This window comes from Cricetulus griseus (genome assembly GCF_003668045.3).
Source record: "Cricetulus griseus strain 17A/GY chromosome 1 unlocalized genomic scaffold, alternate assembly CriGri-PICRH-1.0 chr1_0, whole genome shotgun sequence".
In the NCBI taxonomy this organism is placed as follows: domain Eukaryota; kingdom Metazoa; phylum Chordata; class Mammalia; order Rodentia; family Cricetidae; genus Cricetulus; species Cricetulus griseus.
In genome coordinates, this window is record NW_023276806.1 from 219,105,443 (window position 1) to 219,132,569 (window position 27,127).

Consider the following 27,127-nt stretch of genomic DNA (forward strand, 5'->3'; position numbering starts at 1 on the left):
GCCTGGACTTGTTCACCTGTTTTTGCTCCCACTTTGAGTCCTTGGCAAAGGTCTGCACACCAAGACAGCATTGATCCATTCACCAAATGTCAAACTACTTCAGGGAAGCCGTGTGTCTAAAGAGATTGCCTGGCAAGATACGGACGGCACCATCATAGGGAAGAGAGTTCCTGTCAGCAAGTACTGGCTGTGAAGTCTGGACTGGCTGTTTGCCAGCAAGGTAAGTCTTCTGAGTTATACTTTATAAAATTTGAGATCCCTGTCTGCCTTGCCCAGGAGAACCGCAGAGAGCATGTGTGGACTGCACAGTCACTGGACAGGTAACAGGATCTGTGGGAACCAGTGCCACCCATGTCTGAAAGGGAAGAGTTACCAGGCAACCTTTGACATCTTGTTTTCTTCTGAGAGATTATCTTCATGTCCCAAAATTAAGGCCGAATAAATGAAGTGCTGGCAGAAACAGCTGACCTGAACAAGGGGGAGCTCATGGAACCCAGACTGATAGCAGGGAAACCAGCTTAGGATCAGTCCAGACCCCCTGAATGTGGATGTCAGTTTGGAGGTCTGGTTTATCTAGGAGCCTCTGGCAGTGGATCAGTATTTAACCCAAGTAAACGAATGGACGTTGGGAGCCCTCTCCACATAAAGGGATATTTTCTCAACCTAGACACATGGGGGAGGGCCTAGGCTCTGCTCCAAATGATATGACAGACTTTGAAGATTCCCCCATGAAGGCCTCACCCTCCCTGGAGAGAAGAAAGGGGATGGGATACGGGGTTGGTGTGGGGCAGGGGAGGAGGGGAGGGAGAGGTAACTGGGATTGACATGTAAAATAAGCTTGTTTCTAATTTAAATAAAAAAGGAAGTGTTGAAGTAAAAAAAAAGAATTAGGACAATGTGAAGGCAATGACACTTTTATTACCTAATTGAGCTGAGAATTTTAACCTTTCCTGAGCCAATCAGAGGAAGAAAGTAAATTGTTTTTACTTAAAATATTCTATAGTATTTTCTTCTGCTTAGTGACATTTTGGGAAGGGATGATATCACCTAAAGTTATTTCAGTTTTAGCTATTTTAAACTGATCCAAGAAAATTTTTAGAAAAATTTCTAGCTATTTTATCATAATATGTTTAAATGGTAACTTTTAGATTAAAAATTCTTAGCACTTTTAACATACCAAGACTTTTTACTAACAGTATTATATGACATTATTCTTAATTTGGTTTTATAGCATGGGGATGTATTGTATGGATAGTCCAGGCTAGCCCAGAATGCTAGCTAAGGCAGGCCTTGAAGTCAAGATTCTACTGCTTCACTTACCCACGTGCTGGGATTATAGCCATATTCCATCATTCTCAAGCTTACATGACTTTTTATGCCGAATACATTTGGTCTCAGTACAAAGGTACAAGGCAGATGAACATAGACACAGCCTGCAGTCTGTTTCTGCTTCCAGAATCCTATCCGTTGATCATTCCTGTTGTCTTCTTCACTAATTTCTCAAGAGCTCAGAGTTTCATATTCCAATGACCTTCCTTTACACTGACTCTTTTCCCATGGCACATTCGTAGTTCATTCCTTGCTGGCAATCTGGGCTCATCTCTCTTGTCTCAAAGTGTCCATTCCTAGAAATTCCTTCGCCTTAGTGCTGAGTGTTTACCTGACACCTACTTCCTGCTTATTGGATGAGAAATATTCTCAGTAGACTCACACATTTAAACACTTCATCCCCAGCAGGTGGCACTCTATGGGGAGTTATGGACCCCTTAGGAGATACAGCATTGCTGGGGGAAGAATGTCGTTGAGGGTGGCTTTGAGGGTTTATAGCCTCCCCCCACTTCCTGTTCTCCTTCTCCTCATCCCCTTCTGCCTCTTGTGTGTGGACAAAGATGTGATCAGCCAGTTTCTGGCTTCTGTCCTCATCCCATGCCTTCCCTGCTACTCTTAGAGTTCCGTGAACTCTAGCTCTTGAGACCATAAGCCAAAACAAACTCGGTGTTCTGTAAGCTGCTTTTAGTTATGGTATTTCATCATAACAAAATAAAAGCAACTAATACACCACTGAACAAATTCCTTCCTTTCATCTCATGAAACCACTCACAATGTCCTGCAACTTTCTATCAAAGTGTTAATTACTGTGTTATGTTCCTAATAGAGATGACATTAAAAACTTCATTCCTTGATAGCGTTTTTTTATTGTTTTAAAAACTGGGAGCTCATGAAGTGTTTTCTGTGCAAGCATAAAAACTAGAGTTCAGATCCTCAGAATCCACATAAAAAGTCAACTGTGGCATTGTATGCCTGTAACACCAGCACTCAGGAGATATAATGGAAGAATCCCAGGGTCTTGCAGGCTAGTATAGCCAATGAGTGAGCTGCAGGTTCAAGAGAATCTGTCTCAAAAGTAAGGTAGAGAAGGTGACATTGACCTCTGGCCTCCACAAGAGCAAGCACACCAAAGCACATGAACCACACACATGGAGACACACACATGCACTCTCCTACCATTCCCAACAAAGATCAGAGTCAGAGTTTGAGACCATTCAGTTAGAAGTCTTCACTAACACCGTCTCTAAAGATTATTGAACAAACACTTTCCAAAAACCATTTAAGAAATGAATCACATATCTTCATAAAAAAAAAAAAAACAAAAAACTAACCCACACAGTTCTGTTACTGATGCCTTTAAAGACTATTTAAAATTGATACTGGGAGTCATCTTTACATTCGATTCTTGTTTGTTAGAGGAGATCCAAAAAAAGTGGTTGCCCAGCTGAACTGAACTTTCCAAGGAAATCCTACGAAGGTCTGATTTTTTTCATACTTCAAAGAATAATACATACCCCAGATCCTGTTGCCAGGGTTGAATTTTGCAAAACGTCTTGCTGCCAATATATTGCTGGTGTTGAAATACAACCCATGTCTCTCACAACTCTGACAAACATTCTTAACACATTCATGCATACATTAGTTAGTGTAAACATGCCTCACTTCAGTAGAAAGAAAGTTTTTAGAATTTTAATATTTCACCACCATGTCATTCCATGGAAACCACCTTGGGGCTGCTAGCAAAGAGTCAGACTGGCTCTCACATAAAACATAACACATTAGCAGCAACTGTATTTGGTCAGAAAGAATGGCGAAGTGACTGGGGAGAACTCTGTAAACCACATGCAGTTTTAATTAAATTCATTAAAAATGCTCTGTCTCTCAGTAGATTTGAGGGCAGATAGAACCACTTAACAATAGCCAAGCTCTAATCCAGTTTGTCAGAACTAATAAGAGTGCTGATGCAACTTCTCACACAAGGACATATCCAGCAAGTTCACGAATGTGCCATTGTGGTGCCTTTTTAAAAAGTAACATTGGTAAATTATTGCAAGATGTTACCAGCCTCAGACCAGGGTTGCAATGTCTAATTCCAATGAATTGATAAAAGGTGCCATTAATAAAAAGGTACATTTTGGGCAGCTGACACGGCTAATTGATCGAGTAATTTGAGTAAAAAAATACAAGATTTCGCTAGGAACCCAGACAAGGATGAAGTCACTCAATTTCCCAAAAGTCAGAAGGCCTTGAAAAAAATAAAAGAGGAGACCACAGAACACTTTTATGCCTAACCAAAACCAAATAAAATGATCCCAACATACAAATAGGTGTCAGATGAGCTAACGTGACGAGAGATTTCAGCTATGTAGGCAAACCTTTCATTTGCTTACCCAAACATGCCAAGCTAAGGATTACCTAAACAGGGAGAGCCTGGAGCTCTGTTCCTCCATGTGTTGTCACTGGAGTGGTGGGAAAGGAACACTTCACCCCCCAACTCTTCACATTTTCACCATATCTCGCTAAGGTCATGTTTAACATAGCACTGGAATCTCGAGGTCTGGCTTATATTAAAGCTGAGTAAGAAAAAAATGGTCCCAAACGAGCACACATTTACCTAAGCTGATGTTTTGAGGAATGGTGACTGGAAGGTGCATCACTGTTAGCCCACCCAAGGATCCCCACACCAGCCCAAATCACTGCGTGTTGACAACACCTGACGATGGCAGATGCCGTTTGGTTCTGCAAAGAGGTCTAGCTGAGGACCGCTGTGCTTGAACTGAGAGGGCAGAGGTAGCCGCTGCTCCTGCTTGCCAGCTGGGCACTTGATAGAGGAAATAAATACTTGCAGAAACCTGCTGTGCCTGCCAGTCCTCTTCTTTCTCAAGTTCATCCATGTGAAGAAGCCCTCCGTTTTCCATCATGCTCTTGGGTCATTTCAGGAGAAGTTGATATACATACATTGCCTCAACCTTCCGACAAGCCAAACACTCCTCAACTCTAAATTTATAGTTTGAGGGAAGCCACTTTGCTATCACTTTCTTATTCTATCCTCATATGCTCTTAAAAAAAAGAGTTGACAAAAGACATGGACTTTGTGATGACAAACGAATCAAAGCAGCTTCTCTCAGAAGTAGAGACAAAGTGCAAAGTAGGAAGGCAAGGGTATTTTAAACCGTCTCCTGAAAGTAGGAAAATAGATACCCTTGTGATCTTACAATAGCACCAAGGGATCCAATGGGCATTGTCCAACCAGCAATGCCTGAAGCAATTCTTACCCACAAAACAGCTAATAAATCAGAAATGCACACACATTTCGTTTTTCTCTTTTCCTTGGAACTGTTATTACCCAGGGTATTATTCTATGCGTGACCATGTGCCTTACTCAAACTGCTCCATCAGCAAACATGAGTGGGCCACCAGAGGCACCATGGGACACTAGAGAGTCATTAGACATAGGGAGTTAGAGGTCATCCTCACTTTCTTAAAACCACCATGTCCATCTTGTTTCCCATCACACACAAACAGAAAAGGCCTGCCCATTCAGTATGCCTCATGCATGGTGAAAATGACCACTCTCTCCATTAACCACAAGGAAAGAAATCTCACATAATATTTCACATTAAAATCTTTAGATATTAAAAAGCTCAGCTATTCTCCCGAGTCCCCATACTGTTACTTATTAAAAGGAAGACTCAGTCATATATATGTTTTCCTGCAACAAATCACTCTAACTTGGTATCGAAACTGGAACCCCAGGCTAACAAGGCAGTAAAAAAAAACTTTATTTCAGTCTCTGTGTCTAAGGAGAGTGATCAGGATTTGGTTTTGTGTCTTTTAAGACAAATTATCAAGTGGAGCATCTGCCTCCTTGACACTCTCCTCTCTCAAGTTGCTCTGTGATCTGTACAGTTGGTCAGTCCTTCCTCTCCATGCCTAGCACTGGCACACGTACAGAGAACTCAGAGGGCTTTGTGCCCAGCATTAGGGTGTTGTTGTGACTACCTCCAGTCTGAAGCTGACATCTACCTCTGTAGATGAGTGCTTTTCCTGTAACTAGCTCTGCTACCCCTTGTCTCAGCTTCCTGTTCTGAATATTACCTTTGTGAGGTTTGTTTCTTTAGGATTTATAGTTAATATTTATTGTAATTCTTAAGTGGATCAAGCAAGTACATATGTTAGAAGTAAGACCAAAGTAAAAATGGAAGGAATTAGGAGTAAAAAATACTGCCTGCTGAGAGAGAGGGATGGAAGTATTGATTGTTTACTTGTAGTGGGTACCGCTGCTCACAGGCAAGGGTGAGTCAGGCCCTGCTTCCAGCTGGGGGATCTTGATTATAACTTGCAGACATTTCTTTGTACTCTTTCCAGGTGCTGTGGTTCTCTTAAAGGAAGATCAGGGGGGTTCTGAAATTTTCAGCTTAGTTTTTCAAATCTACCATTGAGATAAGCCTTGCCTATCACAGGGCATCTGGACTAAAGGTTAGGGTAGAGGAATAGAGTGGCAGGAAGCCAGGGCATCTTCCTAGCTGGCTTCAAGAGGAAAAAGCATTGAACATGGACGGGAAGTGTGTTCAGTTGGTAGAATTCTTTCTTACTGTGAGGGAGGCTTGATTCAGACGTCCAGGCTATGGACCAAGATGCTGGGGTTATAAAGACTCTTTTCATCCTAAGCTCCAAATTAACTGAGAGGACCAGGAGGCAAACAAGCAAAGGCTGAGCTAGCTTCATTACTCATCCCAGCAAGGGATGAGTGGAGAAACCGAAGCTACTGGGAAAGCACACCTGCACTTATGGTTTCTTTTCTCCTAGAATCTAGATCTTGGGCAGCTCATTTGATTAACACTTTTCTTCTTGCTACTCTAACCCATCTGGAAATGCAAATATAGAAAACTCAACTTCCCCGTTCTTAGGAACAGTAATAAATCAGCTACATCGAATAAGGAATATTGGCCAGTAATTTTTTGCCTACCAGGCTTCCTACAATTCTATCTGTATTTAAAGAAAAGTTCAAAATCCAGCAACCCTTAGGTAAGATTTTCCTTCTGGAAAGCAAGGGGAGAGTGGGTATTTCTCTCTTACGGTATTATCACAAAGCCCATTTCTTTAATTTGAGCCCATTTCAGATTTAAACTTTGGACTGCCTAAAGGAGGGCCACACAAACCACTGGCCTACTTTCCAAGTCCTTAGCTCTTTTTCGGTTACAACTTTCTTGTTTTATGCCACAAGAGCTAGCTAACTATGCTTTTCTTCCTATTTTTTAATGTGTCATCATTTCTTATACTTAAAAACCTTTAAAAATTACATTTTGTTTATTTAGCATGAGTATAAGTGCTCGTGTGTATGTGTGTGTGTGTATGAGTGAAAGAGGGATATGTATATATATATATATGCATATATATATCCATATATATATATGGAGAGAGAGAGAGAGAGAGAGAGAGAGAGAGAGAGAGAGAGAGAGAGAGAGAGAGAATGAGACGCTGCATGTGTGTGATGTGGGTAGACAAAATTCTCTCCTCCTACCATGTGGGTCCCAGGATGGCTCTGGTCATGAGGCTGGTGGCAGGAATTTTTGCTTATTTGGCCTTCTTGCCTGCCCTTTGGATATTTTCAAATTATATTTTTGTTTATTGTGCCTGTGTGCCTGCCTTTATTTTTGTCTTCCCTTATGCCCAAATTACCTCTTCTCTTCTTTAGCATCCTTAGTATGTAGAGATGCCTTTTCACTGAAGGGTTTTAATGCTAGTCAGTATGGTCTAGAGGGCAGAAGATCAGAAAGGCAAAACAATGAGTATTGGGAGTTTTCTAAAAGCATATTTATCAAAAATTCATCCATTATCTACTTCAAATAAAGTGTAAATAATGCAAAATCTGCTATGCAAAGTCTTTGCTAGTAATAAACATATTTGTTTCTCAACTTTTGTCCGTGAGGGCAGCCTGAAGCTAGATAAGGTGGGATTGAGTCCCAGAAACTTTCTCAACCCAGAAATAGTCATGATTTGTGTATTCCACTCGACTCTGAAGATGTATTCTAGTCAGGTATGCCTCATGTCATCGTTTTCTTTTCTTTTTTTGTGGGGGGGATGAGACAGGGTTTCTCTTTGGCTTTGGAGGCTGTCCTGGAAACTAGCTCTTGTAGACCAGGCTGGTCTCTGACTCACAGAGATCCTCCTGCCTCTGCATCCCAGGTGTTGGGATTAAAGGCGTGCGCCACCACCGCCCGGCACATGTCATTGTTTTCTAAGGTTCTTGATACTACATTTTCTCCATATATTGTGTTTTTCTGTCATCTTAGGGGTTTTGGCCTCTTCCCCTGCACAGTCATTCCTTTACCAATACATTTTTTTCTACCAAAGCATCATTTTCCTGGTACTGTACATTGCTCCTTTGACATTTCTTCAGAGAGCACTGCATTTTCTCCTGTTTGTAGACACTTGTTTATATTGGCACACACACTTGCCAATGTACATTTCCTCCCAGAGGGGTCCTGTGGGTCACTATCCATTCCCCATCTTGTCACTTTCCAATGTACTATAGCAACTTGTATGTGGTACTTTGAGTCTTCTGCATGTTTTGTGAATATTTTGTTCCACTATTATTCTGTACATTAAGTGAACATTCCCTAATGCAGCGTGTTAATTTTTAAATGATTTTTCACTATTGTTTTGAGCTATTATCACAGCGGTTGCTCTAAAGCTTACTGAGGACATTATAACTTCAAATCCCTATTAACTAATTTTAATGAAATATGGGAATGTTATTCCCATATATGTCTATTCCCTTTGTTCCCCGTTAATGTTATTATATACACAGTACATTTACAAATGTTACAAACTCAGGGATGCATTTATAATTGTTACCTTCTAGGATTTTACATACTTTCAAGAAGTGGAGAGGAGAAGGGAGAGCAATTATGTTCTTACAGCTTTTGTTATTTAACATTCATTGTTCCCACTTCTGGCTCTCTTCATTTGTTCCCGTGGCTCTACATTGCCTCTTGGAGTTATTTCCTCAGTTCAATGCAGCTTTGCTCCCTCCCACCCACCTTCTTCTTGCTGCTTTGAGAAAGTAGATTGTATTTCTATGTATTATCGCTTCAACAGGACAAATATAGATACCGTGCTTATACAGCTGCTTTTTAAATCCATTAGAACTTAAGAAAAAAAAACCGTTTCTACAGTCTATATGCCTTCTTTCTTTTCCCTCTGCGCATTTACCTTTTGGTCTGGGGCCACTTGCTCTCAGCCAGGAGAATGTCCTCTAGTATTTTTCTTTTATTTACTTAGTTTTGGTGCTGCTGGGGATAAACCACTGAGCTATGTCCTCAGCACCTGACCATTAACATTTCCTGTAAAACGGGGCTGTATCAGTGACTAACCTTAGTTAACTATGTCCTCACTAACAATGTCCTCATCTCACCTCCACTTTTGAAACAGCTTTGTTGTATAATTTTTGATTGACAGGTATTTTCTTTGACTCTGTTTCCCATGGTGGTCGTCCTGTCATCATTGTTTCTCACAAGGGGTCAGAGGTTAATTCCTTCAGGTGTTCCTCTTTAGGTGAAGATTCATTTTTAGGCCACGTCCAGGACATTCTCATTGTTTTTTTTTTTCTTTTTTCTTTTTTTTTGCTTACAACATTTATACTGTAATCTGCCGCTGGAACTCTGTTTATCCCATTTGAAACCTGGTGACTCTCTTGGTTTATAAAGTGACTCATCAAATCTGAAATACTTCCACTTAGTAGTATGATTTTTTTGATTGTCATGTGTGTTAGAGTGTGTATTCATGGCCTTGTGTATATTCATGTTCATGTTTATGAAGGTGTGTGTGTGTGTGTGTGTGTGTGTGTGTGTGTGTGTGTGTGTGTTTGTGTTTGTGTGTGTATGTGTGAAGGCCACAAATCCTGAGTTTTTTCCCCAGGTACTAGTCACCTTCCTTCCTTCCATCCTTCCTTCCTTCCTTCCTCCTCCCTCTGTGTCCCTCTCCTCTACATTCACTGGCCTGGACCTTGCCATGTAGATTACAGTCTGGTTGACCAGTACACTCCAGTGGTCTGTCTGTCTCTACCTCCTCAGAGCTGGGATCACAAGTGTATGACACCTCTCCTGGCTTTGTATGTATATTCTGCAACCTTACTATTCCTCTAGCTCTCCATTGGTTATTTCTTTTAATATTTTCTACTCCTATGTGTAGGGGATGCTATAGCCACGCCTGCTTAGGGGCTGGCTATAGGTGTGCTTGACCACACAGGGCCTGCGAGGTGATGTAGAATGAGGGACATTCAGGTGTCAGGTTTCGGTTTCGGTTTCTCTTTCTGCTTGCTGTCCGGACTGTTGCCATGCCGGCTGGCTAGGTTGCTCTGTAAGTAAGACTTTTTCCCTATTAAAATCCCTTGTATTTCTGCCTGCTCCATATTGGTAATTTTCCCACATTACCTATGTCTCTTACCTACTCTTCTAGAATTCTGATAACTTGTACAGTGATTCACTATATCTATTTGATTACATATAACAGTCATACCTTCTTCGTTAAGAATTATTTCCTTTAGTTATTTGAAAACACACAGACACTTGTACACACACACACATACACACACACACACACACACACACACACATGCAGGCATGGAGTCTTTGCTAAATCCACCTTGTTGTCATCACAAACAATCCTGTTGCCTGCTTCTCCCTGGGCTTTCTAGCTTCTCCCAACCTAGGTTTGATAATGCAGCAATTCTGTGGACTAGTCTGTCTCTGGCTAGATGGGTTTGGCGGAGCCCATTCTGCCCTCCCCACTTGGCTTCAAATAATTCGTGAAGGATGCAGACTCCAGCAGGTGCTCACTTGTCGTGTAATGACTGGTTTGGTATTCTCTTTTCCAGACCTCGTCATCTGTCAACTTCCACTACTGACTGGTTGCTCCATCATTTTAAAACATGCCCAGGAGCACTAAATTTTGATTCATTTATAGGAATTTTCTAGGTCAATTTTTAAGATTTGTTATTACCCTAGGAGGGTCCCTCTCAGTTGTCTCTTTCCCAGGATATTTCTAGAAAATGGGCTGACCTATGTTTTAACTTCTTTGTCTGTTTTTTTCTTGTTTGTTTGTTTTGTGAGACAGACTCTCTATATAGCCTTAGCTGGCCTGAAACCCTGTATATAGACCAGACAGGCCTTGAACTCACAGAGATCCACCTGCCTCTGCCTCCTGAGGGCTGGGATTAAAGGCGTGCACCAACCACATCCAGCTGGCTTTGTTTTGGCTTTTGAGTCTAACTCACCGATCTCCTTACTTGATATCCTAGCTTGTTTTGTTTCTTTTTAATTTCTTATTTTTTATAATTTCTTGATTTTAAAACAATCTTTTCTTATTTTATGTACCAATCTCAGTTCCCACTCCCTCCCCTTCTCCTGCTACTCCCACAGTCCCCCACCTTACCCCATACACTCCAGAGAAAGGGTGAGGCCTCCCATGGGGAGTCAACAAAGTCTGTCACATTACAATGAGGCAGGATCAAGGTCCTCCCTCCTATATCTAGGCCAAGCAAGGTGTCCCTTCATAGGGAAAGGGCTCCAAAATAACAGGTCAAGCACTAGGGATAAATCCTGGTCCCACTGCCAGTGACCCCCAGACTGCCCAAGCCATACAACTGTCACCCACATTCAGAGGCTATCGTTTGGTCCTATGCAGGTTTCCCTGCTGTCAAAGAAAGAGAGGAGTGATACTATGAGCAAAGGGGTCAAGACCATTTTGAGGTACCCACAGAAACAGCTGACCTGCGCTAGTGGGAGCTCACTGACTCCCAAGTTTGGTTTTTCAGAGTGAACTTACTACTGAGCACTCTTTATTCTGATGCAAATGAATTCAACTCCCTTAGGAGAGATGTCATGCTCTCTCCCTTTATGCCTGCTTTTTCCTCAACACAATCATTGAGCCAAGGATCTAGACTGTGGGCATGTGGCAATAGAATACTTGGCTCTGAATCAGACTTTTATGTTAAGAGCATGGTGGTGGTGTGGTGAGCTGGAGTAGCCTTTGATCAGTCAGACTGCCTTCCTTCAAAAGGAAGTTCTGCTTTCCCCAAGAACCAAAATGCAAAAATACATTTCCACAAAGGTCAGTGTGAGTCTGAGTCCTCCATAGTCTTAAGATGAACCCAAGATAAGGCCTCCATGCCTCCTGTCAGGCAGGGCAAGGCAATGGAAGAGAGCTCCCCCCTCACAGCCACACTTGCCTGGAACACAACACAGCCTCTTCCATAGTAGCAAAGGGAGAATGAGAGATGCCAATGCCCCACAGCTCCCAGGAATACACTCTAACCCTGCAATGGTGGGGAGGGGCATGGATTCTTTGCTTTGTCCCTGTGAACAAGAGTTTTCTTACAGCTGAACTGAGAGTGGGGAGGAAATGGCTGTGAGTTAGACCATGGATTCTTACCATTCTTATCAAATTTTGATCAGATTTTGAAGCATTTTTTTTTCATTTGCTAAATGTTACTTCTATCATTCCCAGAGATTTTAAATAAAGTATGAGATGGCCAGTGCATGACATGATGTCATGCTACAAGTGGGACCACTGCTGACTTCTTGAGTCACTTAGCACATGAATAGCTGTTCTTCAGGAAACAAAATCACGAGCCAACTTCTATAATATTAACTACTTCTCTCTCTCTCTCTCTCTCTCTCTCTCTCTCTCTCTCTCTCTCTCTCTCTCTCTAAACATCCTCCTCTTCATTTTGGTGTGGAGTGAGGTTACATTTGGATTTTTTTTTATGTTTTCCCATTTGTCTGAATGTAATGATGCTCATTTTGAACTTTTTTTAGGGAATTCAAATGCCAGTAAGGAGACTAGAATCTTCAATAGAGAATAAAAACGGAACACCAGAGTAAAATTCAATCCTCTTAAAAAGTTGAATCTTGAAACCCCAGAGTAGGTAGACTTCTAGGCCAGGGGCTGTGTAGAAGATAGGGCATCAAATCAAGGTCTGGAAACAGTGAAATCCAAGTAGAGACCCAAGTCATCAAGAGACGGAGAATGATCTCTAGAACCCTTGACAAGCCATGTCCCCAAAGGAGGTCACCTTTTCACCAGCTCCAGGTTCTGTCATGGGATACCAGTGGCCAGTTGGATAAAGGGCAGCCAGTGTCAGCCAAGGATCAGGCAAGACAGACTCCTTGCCTCTGCCTCCATTTAGGTTATAGGATCATGTAAACCCCATGTCTCCCTCTATTCTGGGCTGCAAAATTGGGGAGGGAATTTGAAAGGAATGGTGCCTTAGGAGAGCCATCTAAGATGAATGAACATACTAATAAAGGCCACTTAAAAATAAAGAATGGAGTATGGTTGTTTATTTAATACATTTTCCTTGACAGCCAGTAGTAGTATAGACAGCTGCAGACAAAATAAAGAAGCTGAGTTCTCTCTGCAGTCTTGATTTATAAGGTGAGTAAATTCTATAGCAACATTCTATTCCCATAATGTATATGAGAATACTGCACACATAATAAATATTATTTTGCTTGTGGCCCCCCTTTCCTTTTCTTGAACCACAGAGATCATTTTTTTCAATATATATTTTTAGCTACACAGCATCCAAATGCCCTGTTTCGAAGAGGATCTCTCCAGTAGATCAAAGTGGAGTCACAGCCTGCCCAGACATTGTGGAAGCTGGATGTGGGGAGGCCAGTGTGTGGGGTCCTTCCCTGCATTGACTCTCACTGCTAACAGGGGACTTGTAACTTATGCCTATCTAATGGGTTTCCAGATGGCTCTTGAAGTCTCAAGGAGGCACCGGAAAAGAATGAGGGAAGTTAGAAGCTTGCAAGTCAGCAGGGACTACATAGTTTAAATTCTGAGGACAAAGGTGAAGAAATTCAGGACTTCTAACCAGAAACGTTCAGTGGGTGACCTGGCTCATTCAGCTGGTTACAGTATGCCCAAATTGTCATGACAAAACATTATGGGATACATGGCTGAAGTGACAGAAATTTATTTATTCGTGGTCCTGGAGGCTAGGAAGACCGTGTTCAAGTTGTTGGTCAACTTAGATTCTGGATAGGGTTTTTTCCTTGCTTGCAGACAGCTGTTTTCTCACTGTGCCCTCAAATGGTCTCCCCTTGGTGTGTTGTCCATAGAAAGGAAGAGATGCACTGTGCCCTTTCTTTTTATAAGGTCAGTGATCTCAGATTAGAACTAGGGCCCCACCCTTACGCCTTCTTTAAATAGTGTATTTGCTCCCTAAAGGCCCAGGCCATTTAGGGCTTCAGTATTGGAATTTAAGGACATATTACTATTCAGTTCATGGCAGCTGCTGCCTAGTTTCCCGTCTATTTCCAACCAAATCCTCTAGCATTTATATCAGCTCTGTAAAGCATCTCATATCTCCAGCCGGAGATTATTTTCTGTTCAGCTGAAGCAGACCTCATTTCTATTCTGGCAACCACAAACCCAGACATCACTTGGAAAGCTGGCATCTGAATAGAGCCACCGGCCAACTGATATGGGTGATGGGTCCTTGCTGGTTTCAGAGATGAAGACACAGAGTTGATGAGTGGGGCTTTGTCAGCTGTAACCAACAGCTAAGTGCCTCTGTGCCTCTTTAATGAAGTAGCCACTGAAAAGAAGGATTTGGAGGGATCGAGTTGTCACTGCTGGGGACTAGTGTGGATGGAATGGAGAACTTAAGGGCACTGGGTGGAGGTGACTATTTCTGATGGAAGATGATAGCTTGAAGAGTGGGTGACATGTTTTACCTCTGTTTCAGCTCAAGGCATAGATAGGTCCAGGAACTTCCTCTGGTTTTCATAAATGTCTATACAAATGTTTCTCCAAACAAACACAGAGTTTACATTCTGTGGGTTCCTGGTAAAAATCTGCTAAGTTGTCAGTGTCATCAGATGACTTACAAAAAAGTCACAACAATAACTGGGACATAACAGCAAATGGAGCAGAGATGGGAATTCATAAGCTTGGGCCTAATAGACCCTACCAGTACACTGAGCACTGCTCCATAGCAAAAGGATTGTGTTTCCTTTTCATCTTTTCCATGCTACATCAGCTGGCCCGACCACCAGGCTTGGCCATCTTGTCCTGAAAATGGGGATCCATGCCTGCAGACCTGGAAGCATGATGCTGTCAATACTCAGTTAAGTATATGCAAAGAAAAAAATGGGAAAATATTTGAAAACATAGTTATTTACTACTTTAGGAGGATTTGCCAATCCTTAACATTTGTTAACAATGGGACTGGGGCTTCTACAGCCTGTCTACACTTAAAGAACATTAATACTGGTAACAAGTGTCAAAATAGAACTACAAGGAATATAAAATAAAACACGTATCAATAACCCTCTATAATAGCCTGCTCTCTAAGGATCAGAACTAAAAATAAAATTCATGTATGCCATCTTACTAGTGACTCATCAACAAACACTTGATTGTTCTTTTAAGTAGTAAGTTCAGAGACAGAGACCGGGAGTCTGGGGAGTCAGCACAAAGCTTGAGCCAAGGTTATCAACCATAGTTTTGTTTTTCTCTTAAGTAACTGTGAGGTGTTTCAGGACTGGTTACATTTGGAAACTGTGTGTAAGAACCGCTTGATTTAAAGTGTCAGACTCCAAAAGAACTGTTTCCCTTTGCATTCTCTAGAAAAAATGACCTTATTGGGCACTCTTAAAATCAGAGAGTATGCTTTCAAGGTCAGAGGTCTGAGAAGAGCTAGAACTAGGCTGTGGATAGGCTAGCCATCCTGGACTATTTTCACTCATGGACTGGAGAAGGAAGGAGAAGAAGCCACAGAGGCCAAGATAACCAACATGAGTGTTGGTGATCCATTTGACATGGTGAAAGGGATGCATACCCACACAAAAGGGAATGCTCCAGTGCAAAAGGAAACCCTCGAAGCTTCCCATGGATGCCTCTCTGATATCAAGTTAAGGCTTATTTTGGACATATTTGAGTTACCCTGCTCTGTACAACCAGCCTTTGGTCCAGCCATCTAACCCTGCTTGATATGGCTGATCTCACAAAAAGGAAGGGAATATCATCCCAGAGCATCCCTGCATCAAGGAGATCTCCTCACCATAGTCTGTTTCCCAGTGACAGTAGAGAGAAGCTCAGATGGGTGTTCTAGGTCTCAGCCCCTAACTTATAAAATGATGGATCTGGAGAGACCTGGGCTGTCCAATACAAGAGCCATTAACCATGCTGAAACCCAGCCTTAAGAGTATTATCTGTGTAACCAAGGCACTGTACTTTTAGCACACTATAATTAACTCAGGTTTAAATTTAAAAGTGAACACTAGATTCATTGGCAGATGGATTTACTCTTTTGATCATAAAGTTAATGAAATACAACTATAAGTGTTTCTAACGAAGTTGAGTTTGAATTAGGACATGTTTCGGATGTAAGATAGAAACCACTGTTTGAAGACTAAGTTTATGTACAAAGAAAGAGGGTGATGATAATTTCACACTGATTGCATTTTGAGATTTGAACAGCTTGAAATTATGGAGTTAACCAAAATGTATTACTAAAATCATCAGTGGCGCCATATGGTTTCATTGGACAATATCAAACCAAACTGTTTGACTTCCCAAACAGCAACAATTTGTTTGTTTGTAGTTCATAGTTTGTTTGTAGTAAATGTATCCTGGACAGGATGAGAAATCAAAGCTGAAAATATTTCCCTACCAAGAAAATATTTTTCCGGCATGCCAAAGTGCTACTGCCTTCCTTAGCTTCCTCCCTTGAGACCCACTTGGAGTTCCTCTAATGACATTTCTGCATAGTGAAGCTCGAGGCTATTTGGCTCTATCCTGGGCCAACCCAAGCTGCTCCCGGTTTTCCCATCCTATTCATGAGCAGTAATGCCTACATCTACCCAAGGACAGAAACAGGACCTGGCTGAAAGAGAAACATTAAGCTCCTTTGAAAAGACAAATCTTTCTACTATGGTATTTCCACCAAAACCTCACAAAACCAGAGTGATTTCACATGACTGCTCCTCATCATCTCAGGAAACGTAAGGATTTCCACTTCCTGTTTCTTCGGCCTCCAGTATCTTGTGCTTCTGGCTTGTTTGCAAGTCTAGTGAGGGTGCTTTTTGAGCCAGGCATTGTGTGAAGCACAAAGTGGGTAAAGAACATGGGCCCTGCTCATAGGGAAGCCACGGCCTAGGAGAGACATGTAAGGAATCAATACTGCGTAATAAGGAGGAACCGGACTTTGACAGTTGTACGAGGATAGAATTGCCAAGGAACTGACCCTGGGGCACACCCCTGAAGGAAGGCACAGGGGAGGGAAGGCATTCCAAGTAGGGAAGACGGCATGGCACATGCACAGAAGCACGAGCCTTCCGGAGAGCTTGGAGAAGTCTAGCGGTCGCTGTTTGTCTTGGATATAAGACATCAGAGATAGGTGGGGAGTGAAGGTAGGAAGTGGCCAAGATAAAGCCCGAGTTCCCATACCAGATACCATGAAGCACAGGGAACCTTTGGCACTACCAACAGGATGCATAAGCATCTCCCCTTTTCCAGTGTGGCTGACTCCATCAAGCACATTAAGACATTCTCGATTTTCCAGGGGCCATGCAGAACCTGGTGATTCCAGAACCATCTGGAAGTACCAGTCTGACTCAGCTGCATGGTGCCTGTTACTCACCAGCCACTTACTCATTGTAATAAACACATACAGGATTGGTTTCTGACCTCAGTACCTCATGAACACATGGTATTTAGGGAAATAACATGAGAAGCAGAGGCAATTTGCCAGAGAAATATGCATGTTCTTTCCTTATTTGGAAATAAAAAGCACGTGTTTAAAATGTTTGAGGGTAGAGATAGCCTGTTCCTGATCAGAGTTCTCTGCTCTCAGCCTTCTCTCCCTGTGATTAATGACCTAAGCAGACAAGGAAGCCCTAAGCTACTTGGAAGAATTATATTGATGGAGATTTGGTTCCTAAATCTACCAAATTTTAAGACATCTCAGAGTATTTCTTCCAACAGACCATTATGTGACAAGCTAATACACCAAAGAGTGCTCATTACGGTGTGTGGTAGAGGAAAGGGGCCCAGGTTCCGGCAAGTGCAAACTACTTCCCCTGTGTTTCATTAAGTGCAGTGTGTCTGGTAGGAAGTGAACACACTAGAACTCCATTCGAGGCGGAGAATCAGTGCTCTGAAATTGTTTGAGCTTCATTAATTTTCTGTCTTCAAGCAATGGGTTAAAAAGAATCAACCAGTCTTTATATGTTATGATTAATAAAGAGCTCCTGTGGGATTTATACACATGATAAATGCAAATGTTATCTATCCAAGAGCCTCACTGTGTTGTAAAATTCAGTAGTCACTGGGCTCCAGTCCCTGCAAGACTGCCCTTGTCATAACAACATTGGACTGGTTCAAACACCAAATTGGGTACCAATCCAAGTTTCCCATTTGGAAGGGCCTAGCTGCAGACTTCCCACTGCTGACACTTGTGCTACCCCTTCCTGTCACCTCACCCAGAAGGTGAAAAAGGCTGGCCTTGGGCATCCTCAACCCTGCCAAAGGTCAAGGGTCCAACATCTGTGGTGGGATGCTGAAGGTTTGTTTTAATATCACGAGCTCCTGCAGGCTCCGGGAGCTGGCTTTGGGTTCAAGTCTGTATTGTAGAATTTGAACCATTACCACAAGAAAGCTCTACGGGTCTTGTTAAGAAAACAGAAAGAACTTCTGCCAATTGCTAAGAAATAAATTCCTCCCTTCCTGCTGCTTGGACCACAGCATAATGAGGGCTGCCAAGCTCTCTCTGCAGTAATAAAATGAACTCTGTGGGCTTTTCCTTTTGATGTATTCCAGTTTAAAAGTTTAGAGTTGATGCATTTTCATCCTTAATTTATCTCCCCTTGTAAATATTTCTGTACCATTTCCAATACCATAAGTATACACATTCTTAAAAATAATTCACTCCTTCTCCTGTTTCACTTATATCACTTCGTGCTATGGATCAAATCTGGGGCTAAATAAACATACCTCTGGCTATAGTTCTGCAAATACCTCTGGCAGCAAATTAACTCAAACAAATGCTTTGGCTGAGTAGTGAGGTCGCTTTTTAATGATCTTCCTTCTCTTGTCTAGAGGCCCAAGGACAGGACTCCTGAAGGGTCTTCTAGCCGGGTATTTTCTGCTAAGTTAACACATAGGTCTTACTGCGGTGGTTGTTAGTTTGTTTAAAGTTTCACCACCAGAGGGTGCTACTCTTCTGCGTCTAAACTTTGATATTTTATCACACGGCTTGAAAAGCATGCCTATCAGACTTGTCCTCACAGCAGTATTACTGAGGAAAGCTCTCCCTAAGGCCTGTAGTCAGCCTGAACTTCAAGAAACAAGAGTTTTCTTCATTTTTGACATTATGAGTTGACATCCAAATAGAAAATCTCTGTAGCTTTTACAAACCAAACTGCACTGGTTCACGTATGTCACAGACCAAGTATTGAAGGCTAACACATTTCATTATTTAGGATTTTGCTCAATATTTAGTGTATAGTGAAATGAACCCCAAATTCTCAATCATCTTCCCCACATTGATGACACAGGAAGTAAAACTGCCATTTATACTACTTTCTTCTTTCTTTTTTCTTTGTCAATGTTCATCTTTGACTTTCTTTTTTATCTTAAATTTTTATTCATTTTACATATCAAGCACAGGTCCCCCTTCCTCCCGTCCTACCCTCAGAGAGGGTAGGACCTCCTATGGGGAGTCAACAAAACCTGGCACATTAAGGTGAGGCAGGACCAAGCCCCTACCCATGGCATTAAGGTTGATTAAGGCATGCCCAAATAGGGAATGCCCCCCCCAAAGCCAGTTCATGCACCAGGGATAAATCCTGGTCCCACTACCAGGGATCCCACAAACAGACCAAGTCAGACAACTGTCACCCACATTCAGAGGGCCTAGTTGGGTCTCAAGCAGGCTCCCCAGCTGTCAGTCCAGAGTCCATGAGCTTCCACTAGCTTGACTCAGCTGTCCCTTTGGGTTTCCCCATCATGATCTTGATGCCCTTTGCTCATGTAATCCCTCCTTCCCCTGTTTGACTGGACTCCAGGAGCTGGGGCGTGGTACTTGGGTATGGATCTCTGCATCTGCTTCCATCAGTTACTGGAATGTTATTACTTTCTAACAATGCAAGTTGACTGACTCCATTTTCTGCATACACATCTCTCTGATTTTCATGTAATTCTATCTTGGTGTGATGTCTTACCATCTATGTCTATGTCTTCCCATGTTGAGAACTGTACAAGGGCTCCATGTCCACTAGGTAAGCAATCTGTCACTGAGTCATATCTCTATCCCCATCATGGTATCATGCTTTGAGGAAACAATAAGATTTCTTGGTTTTAACTTTCCTTATTGTCGTCTCTATTAGTTCCTTGTCCTGTTACTATGCTAAAAACATACGACAAGAAGCCCTGTCCTGTTACTATGGTTAAAAAAAAAAAAAAAAAAAAAAAAAAAAAAACACCTGACAGGAAGGGTTTCTTTTGGTTTGCCGTTGGAGAATACAGTCTATCATGGCAGAAGGGTTGTGGGAGCATGGTCTTGAGGTAGATGGCACAAGGAAAGCAGTGTGAATGTTGTTGCTCGGGTCCCCTTCTCCTTTTAATTCAGACCAAGACCTCAGTCCTCCCAAGGAGTCACTGCATATACAACAGGATCTTTCTATCTCAACTAAGCAAATCTAGAAAATCCCTCAGACTTGCCCAGAGGCTCATTTCCATCAAGCTTCCAATCCCAGGAAGTTAAAAGTCATGATTAATCATCACTTTGACTTTAACGTTTTGCTGAGATTTGCATACAAATTTTCCACTTCATATGTTCTGGTATGCATAAAAGAGGTTATACATTTCCATTCCCACTCATCTACATTGAGTGTGGATGGAGAATATTGACTTGTGTATTGGTATGTGAATTGCCCAGAAAATCGGGGCCAAGAAAAGGTTTTCTGTAAAGGTTTAGATCCAAGATTTTAGGCTTTGTGAGGCGGCTAAGGTCTTCTTCATGTTTGTTCAACCAGACAATTATAGGAAGAAAATTAGCCATAGGTGTAAATGATTGGAAGCATCTATGTCCCCGTAGTATTCTATTTTTAGGAACAGGTGGTAGGATGCAGTTTGCTGTTCCTACAAATGGTGAATTTTTTAAAAAAGAGTTTCAATCTTTACTTATATGTATGTGTGTGTCTCTTTGTGTGCACTGTGTGTGTGTGTGCCAAAAACAGGCATTGAATCCCCTGGATCTAAACTTACAGGTGGTTGTGAGCCTGCAGGCCTGGGTATTAGTCCTGTGTGAGAGCAGTATGCACTCTTAACTTCTGAGCCATCTTCAAATGATGACTCTTAATGTACATAGTCTTATTAACACCATGTGTGAAAGTACCTAGTCACCACTTTGGTAATTTCCACCCTCTTCACACAAGCACAGAAACCTGACACAAAACATTACACACTTAAAAGTTCATGATCTCTTGGAGGAATAGCAAAGGATTCCCTCTGCAGAACCCCCAAAATCAGAGAAAAAGGCATCCGTGGCTTTCTGGATGTCACTCTGTTTACATCCCATGAAGACCCCTGGGATATGATATCAACACAAAGGATGCTAATCCCTGATAATTTCTGCAGACATAGCATGTAAAGAAAACAAAAGCCATCGTTTACCTTCTGACTGATGAGTCGCAAGAGGAGTCTGCGTCTCCTTGGAGTAGGACACTACTTCCCTTGGCAGGAAATCCACCTGGGTGACCTTTGACACACCGAGCTTGTGCAGTCTTCTTCTGTAAGTAGCAAAGGGAAAACACTTAGGAAGATGGTGTGCTTATTTCAAAAGACCCAACAGTTCTAAAAACACAAAAATAAATAAACCCAGATGCCCTCAGCTTCTCAGCACAGTGTCAGGCTCGTGGTCCTGAGCGGAAACATGGCCCTCACTGGATGGGTGATGTCACATTAAGTCTTCACTCTCCTATTTGTAAACTGAAGTCCTGCTCCAGCTCAGGTGAGACTTCTACTCTGAGCATCTCTGATTATGCTTGGATAGCATGCTTATAGGGAGCTTTCATTTGCAATGTAGATTCTAGTGTCACTGGATGGGAGAATTTCCAAGTTTGAATAAAAGGGAAGTCGATTCTATTGTGGAATAACACATTGTTTATGAAAGCAGCAACAGCCAGAATCTTATTCCACTGCAGAGTATAGCAGGTTTTATTTATCCAAAAGGAGAATGATCAATGTGTGAATGAATGTGTTTGCAAGGCACACTAAGATAGCACAAATGAATGAAAAGAACAATGGGCAGAGTCTTAGTTTAGTAACCCAAACTAACTGTGACCATGCAAGCAATCATTTTTGAATATTTATGTAACATTTCAAATGTTTCCAAATGTCTCTACACCCACTATGTCATCTGTCTTCATGACATCTCCATGAAGTGTGGGATGTCATATTCTCTACATTATATGAGAAAAAAAAAAACCCAGCTCCAGTGCTCAAATGCCTGCAATTTACAGCTGTGGAACCAGAGTTAAAATACGCTATTATTGAACTGAGTCCTTATCCAATGCAATGCTTCCCCTAAGCCAAATTCCTAACTAAGGTTCTTAATGGTGAGTGTGAGTCACTCCAAAAATCTGGTCCTCCGGACATCATTACCCATGGGAAAGCAGAGCAGCCCTACAGCCACTCAGCCCTCCATGATTCAGCTTCCTCACCCAGGAACAGAGAAAATGGTGCCTTCCATTGTGATTCTTCTTGGTAGTGCATAGGCACCATGTGTATGCTATGCATAAACGACATATATGTTATGCACATGCATGTATACAACTTTTGGAATATACAATCTTAGAATGATTTCTTGAACTTTATTTTTAGGATACAGAGTTAGCAGTGGTATTGGACAGATTCGAGCATACTTCTTTGAAATTTCCAGATGGACACACATGTGAGAGAGGGAAAAGAAGAGAAAGGCAAAATCACCCTTTAGTCAAGTTCTACACGTCTCTCTAGTTACAAACAATAAGAACACAGCCCTTGTGTGTTATGGAGATCCGTCATTACATGCAGGTAAATGTCACGGCTTCAATTCCCTTTTGTTAAATTACTACTAGTATTGAAAAAGTGGCCGAGAGTGTACACTAAGGCCAGGAACTTCCATGGGCACTTCCCAAGCACTCCGAAGGAGTTTCTAAAATAGTTAAGGCAGACTCTAAGTGTACACGTGGCAGATATAAGCAACTAGATAGACAAGCACTGCTCTAGAGAGCAAGCCTGGCTGGCTGTATCTGCAGTCCAACACAGTAAACCCAACCACAGCCCTTGCTACTCACAGGCCTGATCCACGTGGGCCCTGAACTCAGAGATCTGAACAAAACGAATGCACTGAACGCCCTGGCTGCTCCCCCGACCGACACCAGTCCTACATACCTCCTTACAATAAATTAAGGAATACACACAGACAATTTACTAGCAGTGAAAATTACCAAACCAGGTAAAAAGACACAGAGTTTGAAAGGAAAAAAAACTAAAGATATTATTTGAAAACTGTCTTGGGTCTGAGATGAGTATTTTCCTTCCTCAAATACAAATGAAGAGGGAAATGTGAATGGCCACACCAGGTCTGCTTGCAGCAAAACCTACTGTTCTGTCTATTCACCCAGCTCATCTTCCTAAGGCCCACTAGGGCGGTTGTGACCACCAGGTTCAGGAACAACACAGAGATAACCAAGGGTCTATCCTTCCACCAGTGTGAATGAGGCCCAGGGATCTCCAGGCACCACAAAGAGACCAGTACGCCTGCAGGCAGTGTTCAGGCATCTTGCTAACAGGATGTGTACTTCAGGCCTATCTTATTGGACATTGACAAACAGGCCATAGGCATGTGAAAGCTAGTATGTAATTTGATAATCTGTTAAGATCTGCTCAAACTGCTCAAGCAATATAGCTTGAGAAACTCCATGGAAAATGGGTTCTCATCCCACTTTGTCATTTACCAACTTGAATAACCAACAGGTGAAAGCTCTAGACAAGTGGTCAGCTTCTTCAAACCCCATCATCAGGTTGTGAGGTTACATGAGGTCAGTGCTTGTAAAGCCTGCAGCTGGGGCCTGGCATATCATGAAGCTCTTGGCTCAGGCAGCTTGGATTTTAGTGTATCTTTTTGACTGATTCTGGTAGTGTTTAATTTATAACACTTCAGAAGAGGCAAGTTCATGAATATTCTAAATTTAAGATCTTTTAAGTCCATAGAGTTGATTATCTCTGGCAATAAAATTGGAGAACTGTACTCCTATTTTTTATTTATATTTATTCATTCAGTTATTCATTTACTTTGGTAGGAGTACCATGGCATGGGGTTTGGCCACCCCATTTGCTTTTGCATTAATTAAAAATATCACCATGAAACTTCCAACTTTTCAAAACTTAGCTTGAATAAATGAGTTTATCTAACTAAAACAAAATATTTTCTTGTTTTAATAACTATTGAAACATTTCAACCAGTCTCTCAGTGATGTTACATTTGGGAGATCAGGGCCCTAGCCTAGTCCAAGCCACCATAAACAAATAAAAGCTGAGCTGTCATCATGTTGTTCTCCCAGGGCACTGATCAGTTGACAGCTTGGCAAACGGTGGTTCTTGATGTAGAGAGCAGAACCATCCCAAAGGACTGAGAACTGTAAAGCAACTCTTCTAATACTTCTCAAGATATTTTAGGTAGATTATGGAGCTCCCTACACTCTCTGAACTGATCAAGCTACATTTTTATTAAATAACTTGTTCTTTGTGGTTATCTTGCTGTTGTTCTGGCAATAATGTATTTATGCTAAACATTTTAAACATATTTTATCCTGAACAAAATTTCATATTATTATTCTTGTTTTACAGATGGAAAATTGGGGGTTAGTGATGTCAATGCATTTGCTTCAGGCTTGTAAGTGGCGGATCTAGCTCTATTAGACAGTAAACCAAAGGGCCATGTACTTGAAAAGTATGCCACATTGACCTTGTCTAATGCTGATGACCACACTCCCATTACAGCGCAGTTTTCACAGCCTAACACAGGCTAAGTTATGTATATGTTTTGTTTTATAAGTATGGGATAGGACTCCCGAGAAGGGGCAGGGCCTGGCCTGGATTTCCAGGGTTCTACAGGAAGACCCCTTTGCGGAGGTAAAATGTGGGTCCAGAAAGATTGGCCAGAAGGTGGCGCCCTGTCATAGCAAAGCCCTTCCATTTAGCTGTGTCAGCAATGGCTCTCACCACTGCTGGTCTGATCTGTCACCAGCTGGTGTTTCATTTGGTCCAGAACACATAGGTTTGTGTAGTCTTTTAAAATTCAGTTTGCACAAAATGTTTCTACAACTCTACCAGATGACAAAATTATTTTATTAGTATGCCTACCAGACAAAGCAGATAAGCTTTAAAATATAAACATTAAGTATCTGGTTTCCTATTTTTTGTTAAAAGGTGGTGAAGAAGGTTCTTCAAGTCAAAAGCAAACTATTTAACAAACAAAACAAAAAATAATTGTCATACAGTCATCTCTACTACAGTCCCTGATGCGTGCCCTGTCTTCACAACCTCTACTCTGCCTTGATGGGAAGCTTACTCATTTGTATATTCTCCACCCATCATTGCTCTGTAGGGCTTACTTCAGAGTCAGACATTGAACAGCAATGAATTAAATGCTTGAAGACGGAGGGAGAGAGATGAGAAGAACAGGGAAACGCAGAACAATAGAAGCTGAAATTTAAATGGACTATGTTCTGGATGTTTGGCATTATTATTAAACCACATGTGCATTTTTAAATCACCTTGGCAATTCGTTTTTAAAAATAAGAAGTTTTAATAAGAATTTTAAATTGCTAAACTAAATTTATTATGGCTTTATATAACCATAATAAAGAAGGTAATTCAACATTCCCTACAAAACACAGTAAAGCCTTATCTATGTGGGTTAATGTGGTTGTGTTCAGTAAAGGCAGAGGGAACCCAAATGGGTGAAGTCCTGGGGCTGCTTTTCCAGATCAGCAGCACAGGAAGCATTTTGAGAGAAGAACGCCAACCCATAGTTCCCACCTCAACTCCATAGCACTAAACCCAAGAGGTGGGCAGCTATTGTCTGTGGTTTGGAAGCCTATTCAAGGTCTCAACTCTCCAGCCCCTGGAATTCCAGTGGCCACTAACGATTGTGTTTCACTGGCCTGGCAATATCAGAGTGGAGAGAAACAGACATCAGAATCACTTGGACTTCCCAAGACAGTGGCCAAATTCCAGAATACACAGCTCAGTTCCACCGGGAAATGAAGAAGTCTCAGAGTAAAGCTTCTGAAGACCTAGGAGGTAGGGCAGGTGAAAGGGTATATGAGAGTGTGAGAAGATGGGCCTGGTTAACTCAATCACAGGGCGCAGACTATGGACAAATGGAGTGTAGTCTAACTAAAAGCTATAAATGTCACTAAGTTATCCTGGACACTGGATAATGGAGCCATGGCCTTCTCACAAACGGACTTGAAATTTCTAAAATGGCACAGGGGTCACATCTCCACAAGAATGGGACTGGGTCTTCTTCATCCCTTTTAGTCATCCTGAAAGGTCCTTCTCTCCTGGCCTTCCTAACGCTGAAGGATGCAGACTCAGAAAAGCACACTGCATCCAACTTGGATCTTTTCTTCTGAAAGGAAAATTGAAAATGAAGAGTGATGCTGCTTCAAGTTTAGAAGGCTGTTTGGTACCAACAGAGTAAAAAGATAACCAAGTGTCCCTAAGCATGATCCAATCAACCCAGGTACCAAGCTATCATTAGCTAGATCTCAAGAAGAATATTACTCCCTCATGAACCAGTGTCCCCATTCAGATGCGTTTTCAAGGTTTATTGGTATAGCATGGATTAGTATATCATTTATTTCATGATTAATATACTAGTGTATGTATATTATATTATAATATACTAGTGTATGTAATATACTAGTGTATTAAAAACACACATTGTTTTTAATCCATTATCCTTATTCTCACAGATATATGCATCTCTCACAACCCGTCAAACAAACTTTTTCTTTTTTCAAAGATCATTTACAAAAAGCCGCAACCAGTTAAAAAACAGAGAACAAGTAATTGTGGATTGTGGGAGGTTTAGCCAGGACTGGTACATCTGACACAACAATTGCACCTAAGGCACACTGACCATCTCAGAAGCAGGAGAGGGAAAATTATAAAAGCCAAAGGACTAGGAAATCTGCTGTGAGAATGTATCTCCTAGAAATGATAGGAAGCTATACTCTCAACAATATGGCTACCTAAACAAGACCCTAACAATGGCAATACCAACAGACAAATGGCGAAGGGCAGAAATCTCACAGGACCCCACTTGTAGACAAAGAGCTACAGACAATGAAGGAATGCTAACAGTGGGAGAAATAGTATTCTCCAGGGGTGAGATCCCTAATTGGTTATCCAGTTCCAAGTGGTCAGCCCTGAAATCATACATATAAGTCATACCAAAAAGAAGGAGCAGTTATAATTGTATATTTAAGGTGTGTGTGTGTGTGTGTGTGTGTGTGTGTGTGTGTGTGTGTGTGTGTGTAAAACAATAACAATTAGGGCTGGAGAGATGGCTCAGAGGTTAAGAGCACCAGCTGCTCTTCCAGAAGTCCTGAGTTCAATTCCCAGCAACCACATTGTGGCTCACAACCATCTATAATGAGATCTGGTGCCCTCTCTGGTGTGCAGGTATGCATTCAGGCAGATAACTGTATACAAAATAAAT

General features: G+C 41.7%; 1 protein-coding gene across 6 annotated transcripts in view; it reads right to left on the reverse strand.

Moving 5' to 3' along the window:
- Dync1i1 (dynein cytoplasmic 1 intermediate chain 1) overlaps nt 1-27,127 on the reverse strand; it is a 270,227-nt gene that overhangs the window by 205,861 nt on the left and 37,239 nt on the right. For all 6 annotated transcript variants that reach the window (XM_035451088.1, XM_035451086.1, XM_035451087.1 and 3 more), the window contains one exon: nt 21,025-21,140. In XM_035451088.1, coding sequence (XP_035306979.1) covers nt 21,025-21,140 — 116 coding nt within the window. The remainder of the gene's footprint in view (nt 1-21,024; nt 21,141-27,127) is intronic.